Source organism: Nerophis ophidion, linkage group LG13 (genome assembly GCF_033978795.1).
Source record: "Nerophis ophidion isolate RoL-2023_Sa linkage group LG13, RoL_Noph_v1.0, whole genome shotgun sequence".
NCBI lineage: Eukaryota > Metazoa > Chordata > Actinopteri > Syngnathiformes > Syngnathidae > Nerophis > Nerophis ophidion.
This window is the reverse complement of record NC_084623.1, coordinates 57,660,863-57,675,775: the sequence shown is the minus strand read 5'-3', so window position 1 is coordinate 57,675,775 and position 14,913 is coordinate 57,660,863. Positions and strand designations below refer to the sequence as shown.

Here is a 14,913-nt window from a genome sequence, read left to right as displayed (position 1 = left end):
CCTACAGCGTGTTTACTTATGTGTGATATCATGTGCGATACAAGCAGTCCTGCAGAGTGTTTAGTTGTATGTGATATCATGTGCGATACAAGCGGCCCTGCAGAGTATTTACTTGTGCAAAACTGGACAATTAACATCTAAATGTCCTCCAATAAACACACAATTTCTTCCATTTGACTAAAGTCATTTACAAAAGGTAAACATGCTCGGCTATAAGCTACTAGGAGCTAGCAGCTACACACCAGCTAAGCACAGAATAGCGCACAAGCTAGACATAGGTAGTAATCATTGAATAACAAAACAGCACATCTGTCAATATAAAGAAGTATCAAATAATTCAAGTTGCACATACAGAAGCTGACTAGAAAACATCCAGGAACAAACGTGTTTGCGTCACTTCACCCTAAACACAGCTTTAGTCCATTCCTGAGGGTTAATAATAAATAGGTTGGTGTTCTTCGTAGCTAACATTGTTCTCGGTTTGACGCATTTAAAAGAAAGAAAAAAGACCCAAAAAAGAAGTCAGGTACCTCTGCGGAAGTCTTTGAAGTCTTGGAGTCTTTGAACTTACCTTTGTTGTGCCTGCTTGCCAGCTGATAGGCTCGGGACCGATAGTGAACCTGCGTCTGGGCGTAGATGTTGTCCAGGTCTTGTCTCCAGGTATCCGGGTTGAGGGATCTGAGGAGCTGTTCCACGGTGTCGAAGGCAGCTACGGTTCTGTCCAAGTCCTCCAGGGAGAGAGGAACATCCGTCACTGCAGCCTCAGCCTCGGCATCCTGGGAGATCAATGGTTTGGATACATTTCATTGACTAAGTTATTTTTGGTGAGTTTATGCATGACTAAGACAAAGAAACAACTTCAGCAGGTGTGTCTAAAGTGTGGCCAGCTAACATTTTAATGGCCATTTAAAATAACACTTTACAATAAACAAACAAGTGGAATAATAAAAGCTAATGAGTGAAATGAAAGGAGAAAAATGTTGACTCAAATAACGCAAAACTGTCATTTCTCAAAATATAATGAATCAAAGTCATGAATTATTGACCTATTTCAGGCTCCGATTACTTTACAACAACAAAAAAATCAATTTTGAAACATTTACTATTAAATATGTTGTGTGTTTGCTAAATAAAATTGTAGTTTTCTTTGACAAAATGGGCATAAAACAAATGGAAAAAAAAAGACAAACATATGAACAACGTACGGATCTGAAGTTAATCAGTCCGACAAAAATTTTAAAATTAAAAGTGTGATTTTATCATAAAAAAAACAAAAAAAAACACTCTCTATACAAAAAAAAAAAGAATAATTAAAATCAATGCTGTTATGAATTATTTACCTACTTATGACTCCAATTACTTCAAATATTACACTTTGAATTTCGGGGAAAAATATTGGCTATTTTGTGTTTTTGCCAATATATATGTATTTATACATATATATATATATATATCTTCCCCAAAGGCAACACCCTAAGAAAAATATTCAACAAGAACAACATTGAATTGAGCTACAGCTGTATGAATAACATACAACAAATCATTTCAAACCACAACAAAGCAATTGCAAAAGGACTGCCTACCCCCAGACTAAACGACTCTGAAACCAATAAGGAATGTAACTGTCGCAAGAAACCTGATTGCCCTCTCAACGGGGGGTGCTTACAAACATCCGTCGTTTACCAAGCAAAGGTAACGCGCAAGGACATTAACACATCCGACACGTACGTAGGATTAACCGAAGGAGCGTTCAAAACCAGATGGAATAATCACAACGCCTCCTTTAGAAACCAGATTTTGCGGATTTCTACAGAACTCAGCAAACACATTTGGAACCTCAAAGATAATAATGTTGAATATTGAATAACATGGCAAATTCTTGCATCCAGCACACCTTACAACAGTGGTAATAAAAGATGCAACCTATGCTTAAAAGAGAAACTGTTTATTATATATCATCCAGATCTGTCATCCCTCAACAAGCGCAGTGAAATCATTTCAACATGCCGCCACAGCCGGAAACACCTCCTAGGTAACACATGAGCCAATCACCACACCCTACGCCTGCCTGTACCCACCCACTCTGTGCCCTGTATAAACCATTGTATGTGAATGCTTCCATTAAAATCTCCTGATGATTGAGGGAACCCCTCATGAAACAGTTCTGTAGAGATGAAGTAGTCTTGTGATTTTTCCCACACCTACATATATATATATATATATATATATATATATATATATATATATATATATATATATATATATATATATATATATATATATATATATATATAAGGGAATGAGTTAAGACCTTTGTTAGATGGGAATCTGGGTTTAACGTGGTTTGTGGAGCTCCCCCTGGTGTTGTGGTTATGGCGGTCATTTACGTTCTGGAAGTAGTTTGACATGTACTTCGGTATCAGGGAGGTGTAGCGGATTTTATAGACCAGGCTCAGTGCAAGTTGTTTTACTCTGTCCTCCACCCTGAGCCAGCCCACTTTGGAGATTTTGGTTGGAGTGAGGTGTGATCTGGGGTGGAGGTCTAAAAGTAACCGGACTAGCTTGTTCTGGGATGTTTGGAGTCTAGATTTGAGGGTTTTGGAGGTGCTGGGGTACCAGGAGGTGCAAGTGTATTCGAAAAAGGGTTGAATGAGAGTTCCCGCTAGAATCTTCAAGGGGCTTTTGTTGAACAGAGAGGAGATTCTGTAGAGGAATCTCGTTCTTTGGTTGACCTTTTTGATTACCTTGGTTGCCATTTTATCACAGGAAAGATTAGCCTCTAAAATGGAACCTAGGTAGGTGATCTCATCTTTCCTGGTGAGATATATATATATATATATATATATATATATATATATATATATATATATATATATATATATATATATATATATATATATGTATGTATATATGTATGTATGTATGTATGTATGTATGTATGTATGTATGTATGTATGTATGTACGTATGTATGTACGTATGTGTGTATATATATATATATATATATATATATATGGATGTACGTACGTATGTATGTATATATGTATGTATGTATGTATGTATATATACACATATATACACATACATACTGTATATACATACATATGTATACATACACATATATATGTATATATATATATATATATGTATATATATACACATATATACATATATAGATATTAATATACATATTTCCACATATATATAGATATAAACATAAAAAAATATATGTATATATACATACATTTATACATATATACACACACACATGTACAGTATGTATATACATATATATATATATATACACACATACATATATATATATATATATATATGTATATTTATATATGAAAATTAAGTATTTTTAACATTTTTATGACAGAAGCCCTTCCATTAAAGGGGAGTCCTTAAGGCTAAAAAAATATCAATACTTGCCACACTGATCAAACGTAACCTCGTTTTACTATAACAATGTACAAGGTTAATATAGTCCACTTCATGCTTCCCCTCCATGTATCTTCTTTATTTTGTCATTCAACTTATCACGACATATATGTATCGTTGCATTTGAAACGTGTGTATTGTTGATAATAGCAATAAGTATTGTTATTATTCATTATTATTAGTGTTATATTTTATTGTTAGTTTTATTGCAATGATGTTCTGTGTTATTATTATTTACTTCACTAACTGCTTCTTTGCTATCACTTTTACTATCACATTTGTGCACATTGTTAATTTGGAACAAAAATGCTTTCATTTCTCAGTGAGTGGCCCTGGGTGGAAAAAGTTTGGACACCCCCGATGCAGATGACGCAATACCAGCGCTTACTGCCGCCAAGGAGACGCTGTGATTGGCTAGAACAGAAGTGGGCTCCACACACACACACACACACTGTAGATAATCCATGCAGAAAACACTCCATACGCACACTAATTAGTATGATTTCATACGTCACTGACCACGTAGCTCCTAGAAACCACGTGGATTACACACGCTTATGGCAACATTAGTCCAAGGAAGCGTGGCGTTTTACATCTCAAGACTCATGTTTATTACATGCCGTAGAAATTCTGCACCGGGTCCGGCCTTAAGGTCGGGATGGATGACATACTACAGACTAACATGATCATGCCTCAACTCAAACATGTCTGTTCGACTTTAGGATTTGAACCGTAGGTCGATGACTTACCGACGAGGTGACGGCCTCCCAGTTGGTCTGTGAAGCAGGCAGAGGCGAGTCGTGCTGAGGAATGAAGGGACAACTATAATCAATTAGTTGTCAAAAGTAGCCATATATTGACATTAGTAAAGAAGGAGCAGCTACCCTTCACTTCTGAACAATCATCAATGACTTGTCAAAAGTATCCATACATTGGCATGAAATACACTACATTGACAATAGTACAGAAGGAGCAGCTACCCTTCACCTCTGAACAATCATCAATGAACAATAATCAATGACTTGTCAAAAGTGTCCATACATTGTCATTAGTAAAGAAGGAGCAGCTACCCTTCACATTTGAACAATATTCAATGACTTGTCAAAAGTATCCATACATTGGCATGAAATACACTACATTGACATTAGTATAGTAGGAGCAGCTACCCTTCACCTCTGAATAATAATCAATAATCTGAAAATAATCAATGACTTGTCAAAAGTGTCCATACATTGGCATTAGTAAAGAAGGAGCAGCTACCCTTCACATCTGAACAATAATCAATGACTTGTCAAAAGTATCCACACATTGGCATGAAATACACTACATTGACAATGGTACAGGAGGAGCAGCTACCCTTCACCTCTGAACAATCATCAATGAACAATAATCAATGACTTGTCAAAAGTATCCATACATTGGCATGAAATACACTACATTGACATTAGTATAGTAGGAGCAGCTACCCTTCACCTCTGAACAATCATCAATGAGCAATAATCAATGACTTGTCAAAAGTATCCATACATTGGCATTGGTAAAGAAGGAGCAGCTACCCTTCACATCTGAACAATATTCAATGACTTGTCAAAAGTATCCATACATTAGCATTTAAATACACTACATTGACATTAGTACAGGAGGAGCAGCTACCCTTCACCTCTGAACAATCATCAATGAACAATAATCAATGACTTGTCAAAAGTATCTACACATTGGCATTAGTAAAGAAGGAGCAGCTACCCTTCACATCTGAAGAATATTTAATGACTTGTCAAAAGTATCCATACATAGGCATGAAATAACACTACATTGACAATGGTACAGTTGGAGCAGCTACCCTTCACCTCTGAACAATAATCTGACAATTATCAATGACTTGTCGAAATTATCCATACATTGACATTAGTAAAGTAGGAGCAGCTACCCTTCACCTCTGAACAATAATCAATGAACAATAATCTGACAATAGTCAATGACTTGTCAAAAGTATCCATACATTGGCAACAAATGTCATAATGGGCGGGTCACAGCTTATTGTGAGGTTTGTTCTCCTGGGATGCAATGGTACTATTCCGGACATGCTTTGCAGGTAGGAACATTGACATTGGTACAGTAGGAGCAGCTACCCTTCACTTCTCAACAATAATCAATAATCTGACAATAATCAATGACTTGTCAAAAGTATCCATACATTGGCATTAGTAAAGAAGGGGCAGCTACCCTTCACATCTGAACAATAATCAATGACTCGTCAAAAGTATCCATACATTGGCATGAAATACACTACATTGACATTAGTAGAGTAGGAGCAGCTACCCTTCACCTCCGAACAAATACGCTAACAATCCCTAATACCTGGGAACGATACCGGTACTCAACAGTACCGATTTTTGGTACTTTTATGTGAGTTAATAGATGCTTCATTTCTAAATGGTAAAATTACATTATTTTATTTAACATAAAAAAAAAATGCTGTTTATGATAACTGTGCTGTCCAGTTGTTATATATTGTTTTATTATCCGAGTCTCATTTGCTAAGACAATAGATAGCAGGACTGTATGGGTTGTTTACGATATGTTGTCTAACCAGGAAGTATTTAAAAAAAAAAAAAGTTCAACATGCTATGTTGCGCCCTAGAAAGTGTTTGTACTGGAAAAATTGACCTTCTTAAAAAGTGTAACAAATGAGCAAAAAACATCTGCCAATGGAACAAGTCAAAATTGTCTTAGGAAGTTTTCTGGAATCAAGACTGTGGAGAGGCGGAGCCGACGGGCCGATGGCGGGGGCAGGGCACGATGGAGCCCTGCCCAAGATGGCGGCAAGGAGGCGGAAAATGCGGCGGAGCGGAGAGGCGGGGCGTACCGGGAGCGACGCCGCCGCAATCTAATTCAGGTGCGTTGATCGCGCACCGGCAGACAATCAACATATCTCCTCACAGTGTATAAAAGGGGAGAAGGAGGACAGATTGAGAGGTAAGGAGGAGAGTCCGCAGCAGATGAAGAGCTAGAGCGCCACAGAGCCCACGAGAGGAGGGGACGCGGCCGGCTGAAAAGCGACCGAGGAGAGAGCAGAGGAGAAGGACCCGACCGGAATTGAGCTTTATTGAAAAATAAACAAGAGTCAAACCTGCTAAAAGAGATGTCCTTCCTTGATGGTCCGTGGAACCCGCACGACAGTAAGCAACTGTCACAAAGACATATTTAAGCTTTAAAAGCTCTTGAAATTAGCAATTACAAATGATTATAGGCTCTACTTACTACTATTGTGTCTTATTACAGACGTGTGATGCTTAAAAGTAGTATTATTGCCTCAAAACAAGTACTTATGTCTCATTATATAAATGACGATTTTATTGAGTTTCTTCATAAATACAATTTTTTTCCCAATCTGGTGATTATTACATTTTAACAGAAGTGTAGATAGAACGTGTTAAAACAGAAAATAAGCAGATATTAACATTAAATAAACAAGTAGATTAATAATCATTTTTTTACAGTTTGTCCCTCATAATGTGTACAAAATAATAGGTGTATAAATGACACAATATGTCACTGCATATGTCAGCAGACTAATTATGAGTCTTTGTTTGTTTACTTACTACTAAAAGACAAGTTGTTTAGTATGTGTGACAGTTGCTTGCTGTCGTCCTGGAGGTTCCACCGACCATCAAGGAAGGACATCTTTCTGAGCAGGTTTGATTCTTTTAATTTCTCAAATAAAGCTTTTGTCTTCAGGTCGGGACGCTTTTCAGCTCCTTCTCTCCTGCTCGCTACTCGCTCGCTCTCAGTCGTCGCTGTCTTCGGCTCGCTCTCTGTCGTTTTCGCTCGTCAGGTTCTGCTGAGGGTTCTCCTACTCCAGGGGTCGGGAACCTTTTTGGCTGAGAGAGCCAAGAAGCCAAATATTTTAAAATATATTTACATAAGAGCCATATAATATATTTTTAACACTGAAAACAACTAAAAGTGTGCATTTTTAAGTAAGACCAACATTTCTAGAGTATAATAGGCCTCTTGTTCTTTGTTATAACGTTGTTATTCTGAAGCTAATTTAGGAGGGGGCGTGGCTTGCGGGTCTGCAGCGAAGCGGGGTGTTGCCAGGACCGGCCTCGGAATCAGCGACAGGTGTGTAAACGGCCCACCTGGGCCTTGTTGAAGAACCCCCAAGAGGGCTATCTCTACACTAACTAATAATAAATACATTATTTCTTACCCTTAAGGCAACTTCTTGAACAGGTGTGGCAGAAAAAAGGATGGATGGATTCAAATGCATGAGCATTTTTATATATTTGACGTTATTTTTAACACTGTGATTACAAGTAGAATTATTCATTACTTATCGTGTTAAGCAGTGTCAGCTCAGATTTATCCGAGAGCCAGACGCAGTCATCAAAAGAGCCAGATTTGGCTCGCGAGCCATAGGTTTCCTACTCGTTCTGCCCCGATCTTTCCTCCTTCTCCCCTTTTAAACACTGCGAGGAGATATGTTGATTGTCTGCCGGTGCGTGATCCCCGCACCTGAATTAGATTGCGGCGGCGTCGCTCCCGGCACGCCCCGCCTCTCCGCTTTGCCGCATTCTCCGCCTCCTTTCCGCCATTTTGGGCAGGGCTACAGCGTGCCCTACCCCGCCGTCGGCTCCGCCTCTCCACAGTGTGTTTACTATTTTATTTAAGGACTAAATTGCAATAATAAACATATGTTTCATGTACACTATGATTTATGGTTAAAATAAAGCCAATAAAGACATTTTTTGTGAGGTTGCAGAGGGTGGATCCCTGGTGTGTCCGACACTGCAGTAAGCAAGGCAGTGGTCTCTCTCTCTACTCGTAATAGAGACACGACTTTCAGGGGCCGCCACCCCGAACGGGACAAGCGGTAGAAAATGGATGGACTTTCAGGGGTAAATATTGCTCGACATGTCATAGAATCAAATTACTACGGACACAGGAGGTTAAATGTTTTTTTATTCAAGGGAATTTCTTGGCATCGGATTGTGGAAGAAAAACTAAACAATTTCTTGTGCACACCAAGCAATTCCACCCCGTGTTTGATCTTTTGTCTCCATTTCTTTTGTTTTTTTTCCAAAGTGGCCCAGATGTGCGTGACAAGCAGCGTTTAACCTCAGGAGGAGACGGCACACACAGGAAAGACCCGCCTGACCTCATCCCGCAGCTGCTGGAAAAGCGCGAGTCCACGTATGAGCAAAGTCATTAAAATCCCACATGTCAGCTTTCATCTCATAAACAAAAATCAAATAAATACTTTGATGTCGACTCCATAATGTTTGCGGACGCACGAAAGGATGTTGTCGCTCAAAACATACACCAGAGATGCCATTAGGACTCAAATAGTGCATGTTTGCATTTTTCAGACTACATGCCGATACTATTTTCCTACGCTTTGAACCTTGCTGCTTATAGAACTGTGCATCCAATTTTTTGTTTTTTTTTAATCTGAGAAAATAAGAAAAAAAGAATGGCAATTAATCTGAAAATCTATTTTTTTTTACCCCCCCTATTATAAATTATATCACTGACATAGGAAAAAGGATGGAATGCCATCTCCGGGTTGGGGAGGAGACCCTGCCCCAAGTGGAGGAGTTCAAGTACCTCGGAGTCTTGTTCACGAGTGAGATCGACAGGCGGATCGGTGCGGCGTCTTCAGTAATGCGGACGTTGTATCGATCCGTTGTGGTGAAGAAGGAGCTGAGCCGGAAGGCAAAGCTCTCAATTTACCGGTCGATCTACGTTCCCATCCTCACCTATGGTCATGAGCTTTGGGTCATGACCGAAAGGATAAGATCACGGGTACAAGCGGCCCAAATGAGTTTGGGTCTCTCCCTTAGAGATAGGGTGAGAAGCTCTGCCATCCGGGAGGAACTCAAAGTAAAGCCGCTGCTCCTTCACATCGAGAGGAGCCAGATGAGGTGGTTCGGGCATCTGGTCAGGATGCCACCCGAACGCGTGTTTAGGGCACGTCCAACCGGTAGGAGGCCACGGGGAAGACCCAGGACACGTTGGGAAGACTATGTCTCCCGGCTGGCCTGGGAACGCCTCGGGATCCCCCGGGAAGAGCTTAACGAAGTGGCTGGGGAAAGGGAAGTCTAGATTTCCCTGCTTAGGCTGCTGCCCCCGCGACCCGACCTCGGATAAGCGGAAGAAGATGGATGGATCACTGATATCGGACCGACATCAGATATCAATATCGGATCAGGACAGTGTGCAGCACACCTGTGGTTGATCAAAAGGTCCTGCCTTCTTAAGCCAGTGCAAACCTGCGTTCCGGGCCAGAACGTAATCATCTGTTCCCGTCGTAAGCATCCCGCCGCTGGCTTCCCTCCCGAGTACTTGATCTCTCTCCGTGACTTCCCAGTTGTGTTTCCCGCAGTGCTTCCCCTGTCACTCGTGATCCAGCTCTGTGCCTCGACTCCTCCTGCACTGCCTCCCTCGATCCTCGACCGCCGCTTGGACACGGACTGGTTGACACCTCGCTGTTCCCCGGACTACCTGCCTGTCTCACAGACATTCGAGCCTGCCTTTCCTCCCCGGGACTTCTGCCTCTTGCTCAACACTCCCGGTAACTCACATTGTCAAACACCATGCACCCCTTTTGGATGTAGTCACACTCCATACCCTTGTTTAATTATATTAGTTTGTTATATATATTGTGTAAATATATGATAAAACGGAGCTTGAAAACAATGCCCCTGCTGTCTGTGCCGTCGACTCCTCCCTGTACGTAGCATCTAAGTCTCTAATGTAATCCACGTTCTCCAACTAAACTTCTATATTAACTCCCTACTAAGTCTCTAATGCAATCCATGTTCTCCAACTAAACTTCTCTGCAGTCTGCCTCTCCTGGTTCCGACTCTTGAAGTCATTAGCTGACTTGCTGATAGCATCTCCAACACCTGTTCTCTTCTTCCATGGCTGCCTTCTCTCCTCCTCCTCCTCCTCTTCTCCTCCCTCTTATCAGTTTGACAGCTCCGAGGAGAACAAATTAGACCTGCTGAAGTCAAGGTGCACACTTGAACCACCTGAATGAACACATTGACAAGGAGAAGGAGCTTAAGTTTCTCAAACCAATGCAGAAATGCAAATTACTGTTGGAACCCTCACTTTTGGAGGAAAGAGTTCCTCCAGATCTTGGTATTTTTAAGGATAGGAGGTGACTAGAATTGAACTTTAACCATTTATTCTACAACAAAGAAGTAACTACCGTAAATTCGGGGCTATAAGGCCCTAATTTTTTCCTACGCTTTGAACACTGTGGCTAATTTATGGATTTTTCTATAATGCACATAGATTTTGTGGAGAAGTGGAGCCGGCAGTCCGACAGCGAGGCAGGGCACGCCGTAGCCTGGCCAAAGATGGCGGCGAGGAGGCGTGGCCAGAAGTCTGACAGCGAGGCAGGGCACAGCGTAGCCCGGCCCATGATGGTGGCGAGGAGGCGTGGCCGACAGTCCGACAGCGAAGCAGGGCACACCGTAGCCCGGTCCAGGATGGCGGCGAGGAGACGTGGCCGTCAGTCTGACAGCGAGGCAGGGCACGCCATAGCCCGGCCCAAGATGGCGGCAAGGAGGCATGGCCGTAAGTCTGACGGCGAGGCAGGGCACGGCGTAGCCCGGCCCAGGATGGCGGCGAGGAGACGTGGCCGGCAGTCCGACGGCGAGACAGGGCACATCGTAGCCCGGCCCAAGATGGTGGCAAGGAGGCGTGGCTGGCAGTCTGACAGCGAGGCAGGGCATACCTTAGCCCGTCCCAAGATGGCAACGAGGAGGTGTGGCCCGCAGTTGCCCGGCCCAAGATGGTGGCAAGGAGGCGTGGCTGGCAGTCTGACAGCGAGGCACGGCATACCGTAGCCCGGCCCAAGATGGCGGCGAGGAGGCGTGGCTGGCAGTCTGACAGCGAGGCACGGCATACCGTAGCCCGGCCCAAGATGGCGGCGAGGAGGGGTGGCCGGCAGTCCGACAGCGAGGCAGGGCACGCCGTAGCCCGGTCCAAGATGGTGGCGAGGAGGCGTGGCCAGAAGTCCGACAGCGAAGCAGGGCACACCGTAGCCCGGCCCAAGATGGCGGCGAGGAGGCGTGCCCGGCAGTCCGACAGCGAAGCAGGGCACACCGTAGCCCGGCCCAGGATGGCGGCAAGGAGGCGTGGCCGGAAGTTCGACGGCGAGGCAGGGCACACCATAGCCCGGCCCAAGATGGCGGCAAGGAGGCGTGGCCGGAAGTCCGACAGCGAGGCAGGGCACGGCGTAGCCCGGCCCAAGATGGCAACGAGGAGGTGTGGCCGGCAGTTGCCCGGTCCAAGTTGGCGGCGAGGAAGCGTGGCCGGTAGTCCGACAGCGAGGCAGGGCACGCCGTAGCCCGGTCCAAGATGGCGTTAAGGAGGCGTGTACGGCAAGCGATCGGCGGAGCGGGGAGCGCCGGGAGCGACGCTGCAATCATAATCAGGTGCGTGGATCGCACACCTGGGGACAATTGATTAGTCCTCTCGCACTGTATAAAAGGGCGACAGCCGTGAACGTCATAGCTCAAAATAAACCATTCATTCATTCATTCATCAACAAAACTCACCTTTGTGATTTCGTTGACTTAATTCTTGCAAATGCATCTGCAGGTTATCCATACATCTCTGTGCCATGTCTGTCTTAGCATCGCCGGTCAAATGTGGAGACACTCTGGCACATTCAATGGGGGTCTGGCGGCAGATTTCTTGCCAGTGGTGCAACTTGAATCCCTCCCTGTTAGTGTTGTTACACCCTCCGACAACAAGATTTCTTGCCAGTGGTGCAACTTGAATCCTTCCCTGTTAGTGTTGTAACACCCTCCGACAACACACCCACCAGGCATGATGTCTCCAAGGTTCCGAAAAATTGTGGAAAAAATGGAAAATAACAGAGCTGAGACCCGGTGTTTGTAATGTGAAAATGAAAATGGCGGGTGTGTTACCTCGGCGACGTCACGTTCTGACGTCATCGCTAAAAGACGGATAAACAGAAAGGCGTTTAATTTGCCAAAATTCCCCCATTTAGAGTTCGGAAATCGGTTAAAAATGTCAGGGTTATTTGTTGACGAACCCCAAGATGCAGAGATGGAGGCAGGCATGGAATGTGAAAACATATTTAATTAAATACTAAGACGATGAGTTGGCGACTTGTCCAGGGTGTACCCCGCCTTCCGCCCGATTGTAGCTGAGATAGGTGCCAGCGTCCCCCGCGACCCCGAAAGGGAATAAGCGGTAGAAAATGGATGGACTAAGACAAAAACAAAACCAAAAGGGTACAAACAAAAAGCACACACATATAACAAAACTAAGGGCTATGAACAAACTAATCGGAAGCAGGGAACAAAAAACAGTAAGCTACAAAACATCTACCAAATATAGCTTACCGCTACGCTGCGTTCACACGACCAGTAGGAATGACAAGTAGAAAATGACATTGACATGTGGCAACGACAATGACCCAGCACTGACTGGAAGACAAAGTGGGATACAAATAGGAGCGGGGCTGATTGACACCAGGTGTGGCCAGGTGCCAATCAGCCGCAGATGAGGTGACAACAGCACACAGGGAGACAAACAGGAAGCTGAACCAAAATAAGAGCACTTGACAGGAACTAAAGACAGGAGATACTAAACACAGAGGAAACAAACACAAATGCAGAGGAAAAAACTAAAACATAGACAAACTGTCAGGGGAAAGCCTGACAAAAAAAATACACGGGCTTTTTTCTGCAACATCAAGGTATATATTGACGCTTGCATAGATTTGGTGATAATGTTAAGCATTTAAGTCTCACCTTAAAACTCATTTGTATACTCTAGCCTTTAAATGGACTCCCTTTTTAGACCAGTTGATCTGCCGTTTCTTTTCTTTTTCTCCCATGTCCCACTCTCCCTTGTGGAGGGGGTCCGGTCCGATCCGGTGGCCATGTACTGCTCGCCTGTGTATCGGCTGGGGACATCTCTGCGCTGCTGATCCGCCTCCGCTTGGGATGGTTTCCTGCTGGCTCCGCTATGAACGGGACTCTCGCTGCTGTGTTGGATCCGCTTTGGACTGGACTCTCGCGACTGTGTTGGATCCATTATGGATTGATCTTTCACAGTATCATGTTCTCATATGTTCTCATAGTCATCAGTATCATCAGTATCACAGTATCATGTTCTCATATGTTCTCATAGTCATCAGTATCATCAGTATCACAGTATCATGTTCTCATAGTCATCATTGTCACCGACGTCCCACTGGGTCATTATTGTCACCGATGTCCACTGGGTGTGAGTTTTCCTTGCCCTTATGTGGGCCTACCGAGGATGTCGTAGTGGTTTGTGCAGCCCTTTGAGACACTAGTGATTTAGGGCTATATAAGTAAACATTGATTGATTGATTGATTGATATATTGACGCTTGCATAGATTTGGTGATAATGTTAAGCATTTAAGTCTCACCTTAAAACTCATTTGTATACTCTAGCCTTTAAATAGACTCCCTTTTTAGACCAGTTGATCTGCCGCTTCTTTTCTTTTTCTTCTATGTCCCACTCTCCCTTGTGGAGGGGGTCCGGTCCGATCCGGTGGCCATGTACTGCTCGCCCGTGTATCGGCTGGGGGACATCTCTGCGCTGCTGATCCGCCTCCGCTTGGGATGGTTTCCTGCTGGCTCCGCTATGAACGGGACTCTCGCCGCTGTGTTGGATCCGCTTTGGACTGGACTCTCGCGACTGTGTTGGATCCATTGTGGATTGAACTTTCACAGTATCATGTTAGACCCGCTCGACATCCATTGCTTTCCTCCTCTCCAAGGTTTCTCATAGTCATCATTGTCACCGACGTCCCACTGGGTGTGAGTTTTTCCTTGCCCTTATGTGGACCTACCGAGGATGTCGTAGTGGTTTGTGCAGCCCTTTGAGACACTAGTGATTTAGGGCTATATAAGTAAACACTGATTGATTGATTGATAATATAAACAATGTGCTTTTTAGCAATTAGGGAGCGGGCGACTCATCTGGTCCTCACGGGCGACCTGGGGCCCGCGTTGGGGACCCCCTGCTCTACGGCCTGGGGGCAAAATGCGTCCCGGCTGGTTGGGGGACCCCTGCTGTGCACGACAGCCGGGTGTTGTCATCAAACACAGAGCATGAAAGCAAAAGGATGTCGGACGAATGCATTTCTCCGCACGATTTGGCCTTCCTGCTTTTTTTTTTGTTTTTGTTTTTTTTTCTGCAGATAATGAGCAATGTTCAGCCCATCTGTGACATGAAAGAAGACGCCAGACAACATCTCCAAATGGCTTTCAGCCTCTCTGCTGATGCTGCTCCCCCCCCCTGCTGATTGCAGCTTGGAGAACATCACAAGTCCTGCCTCTCTTCTCTGCTGATGTTGATATCAGGGACGGAGCGCTCCATGAAAGACGGGGCGTTGTTTGGATGAGGTTTATTTCTTCCTTTGTGTAATTCATCATCGCCAGA

The 14,913-nt window shown here is 43.9% G+C and overlaps 1 protein-coding gene and 1 long non-coding RNA gene across 2 annotated transcripts in view; one reads left to right on the top strand and one right to left on the bottom strand.

Moving 5' to 3' along the window:
- pdgfd (platelet derived growth factor d) overlaps positions 1-14,913 on the bottom strand; it is a 130,996-nt gene that overhangs the window by 21,074 nt on the left and 95,009 nt on the right. The window contains exons 5-6 of the mRNA XM_061919266.1: positions 4,193-4,246; positions 572-776 (exon numbers count right to left, since the gene is read on the bottom strand). Of these exons, the coding sequence (XP_061775250.1) occupies positions 572-776; positions 4,193-4,246 (259 nt within the window). The remainder of the gene's footprint in view (positions 1-571; positions 777-4,192; positions 4,247-14,913) is intronic.
- LOC133564776 (uncharacterized) lies at positions 134-9,110 on the top strand. The gene is made up of 3 exons (XR_009809332.1): positions 134-790; positions 3,767-3,868; positions 8,532-9,110. It is a non-coding gene; the product is annotated as an uncharacterized LOC133564776 (long non-coding RNA).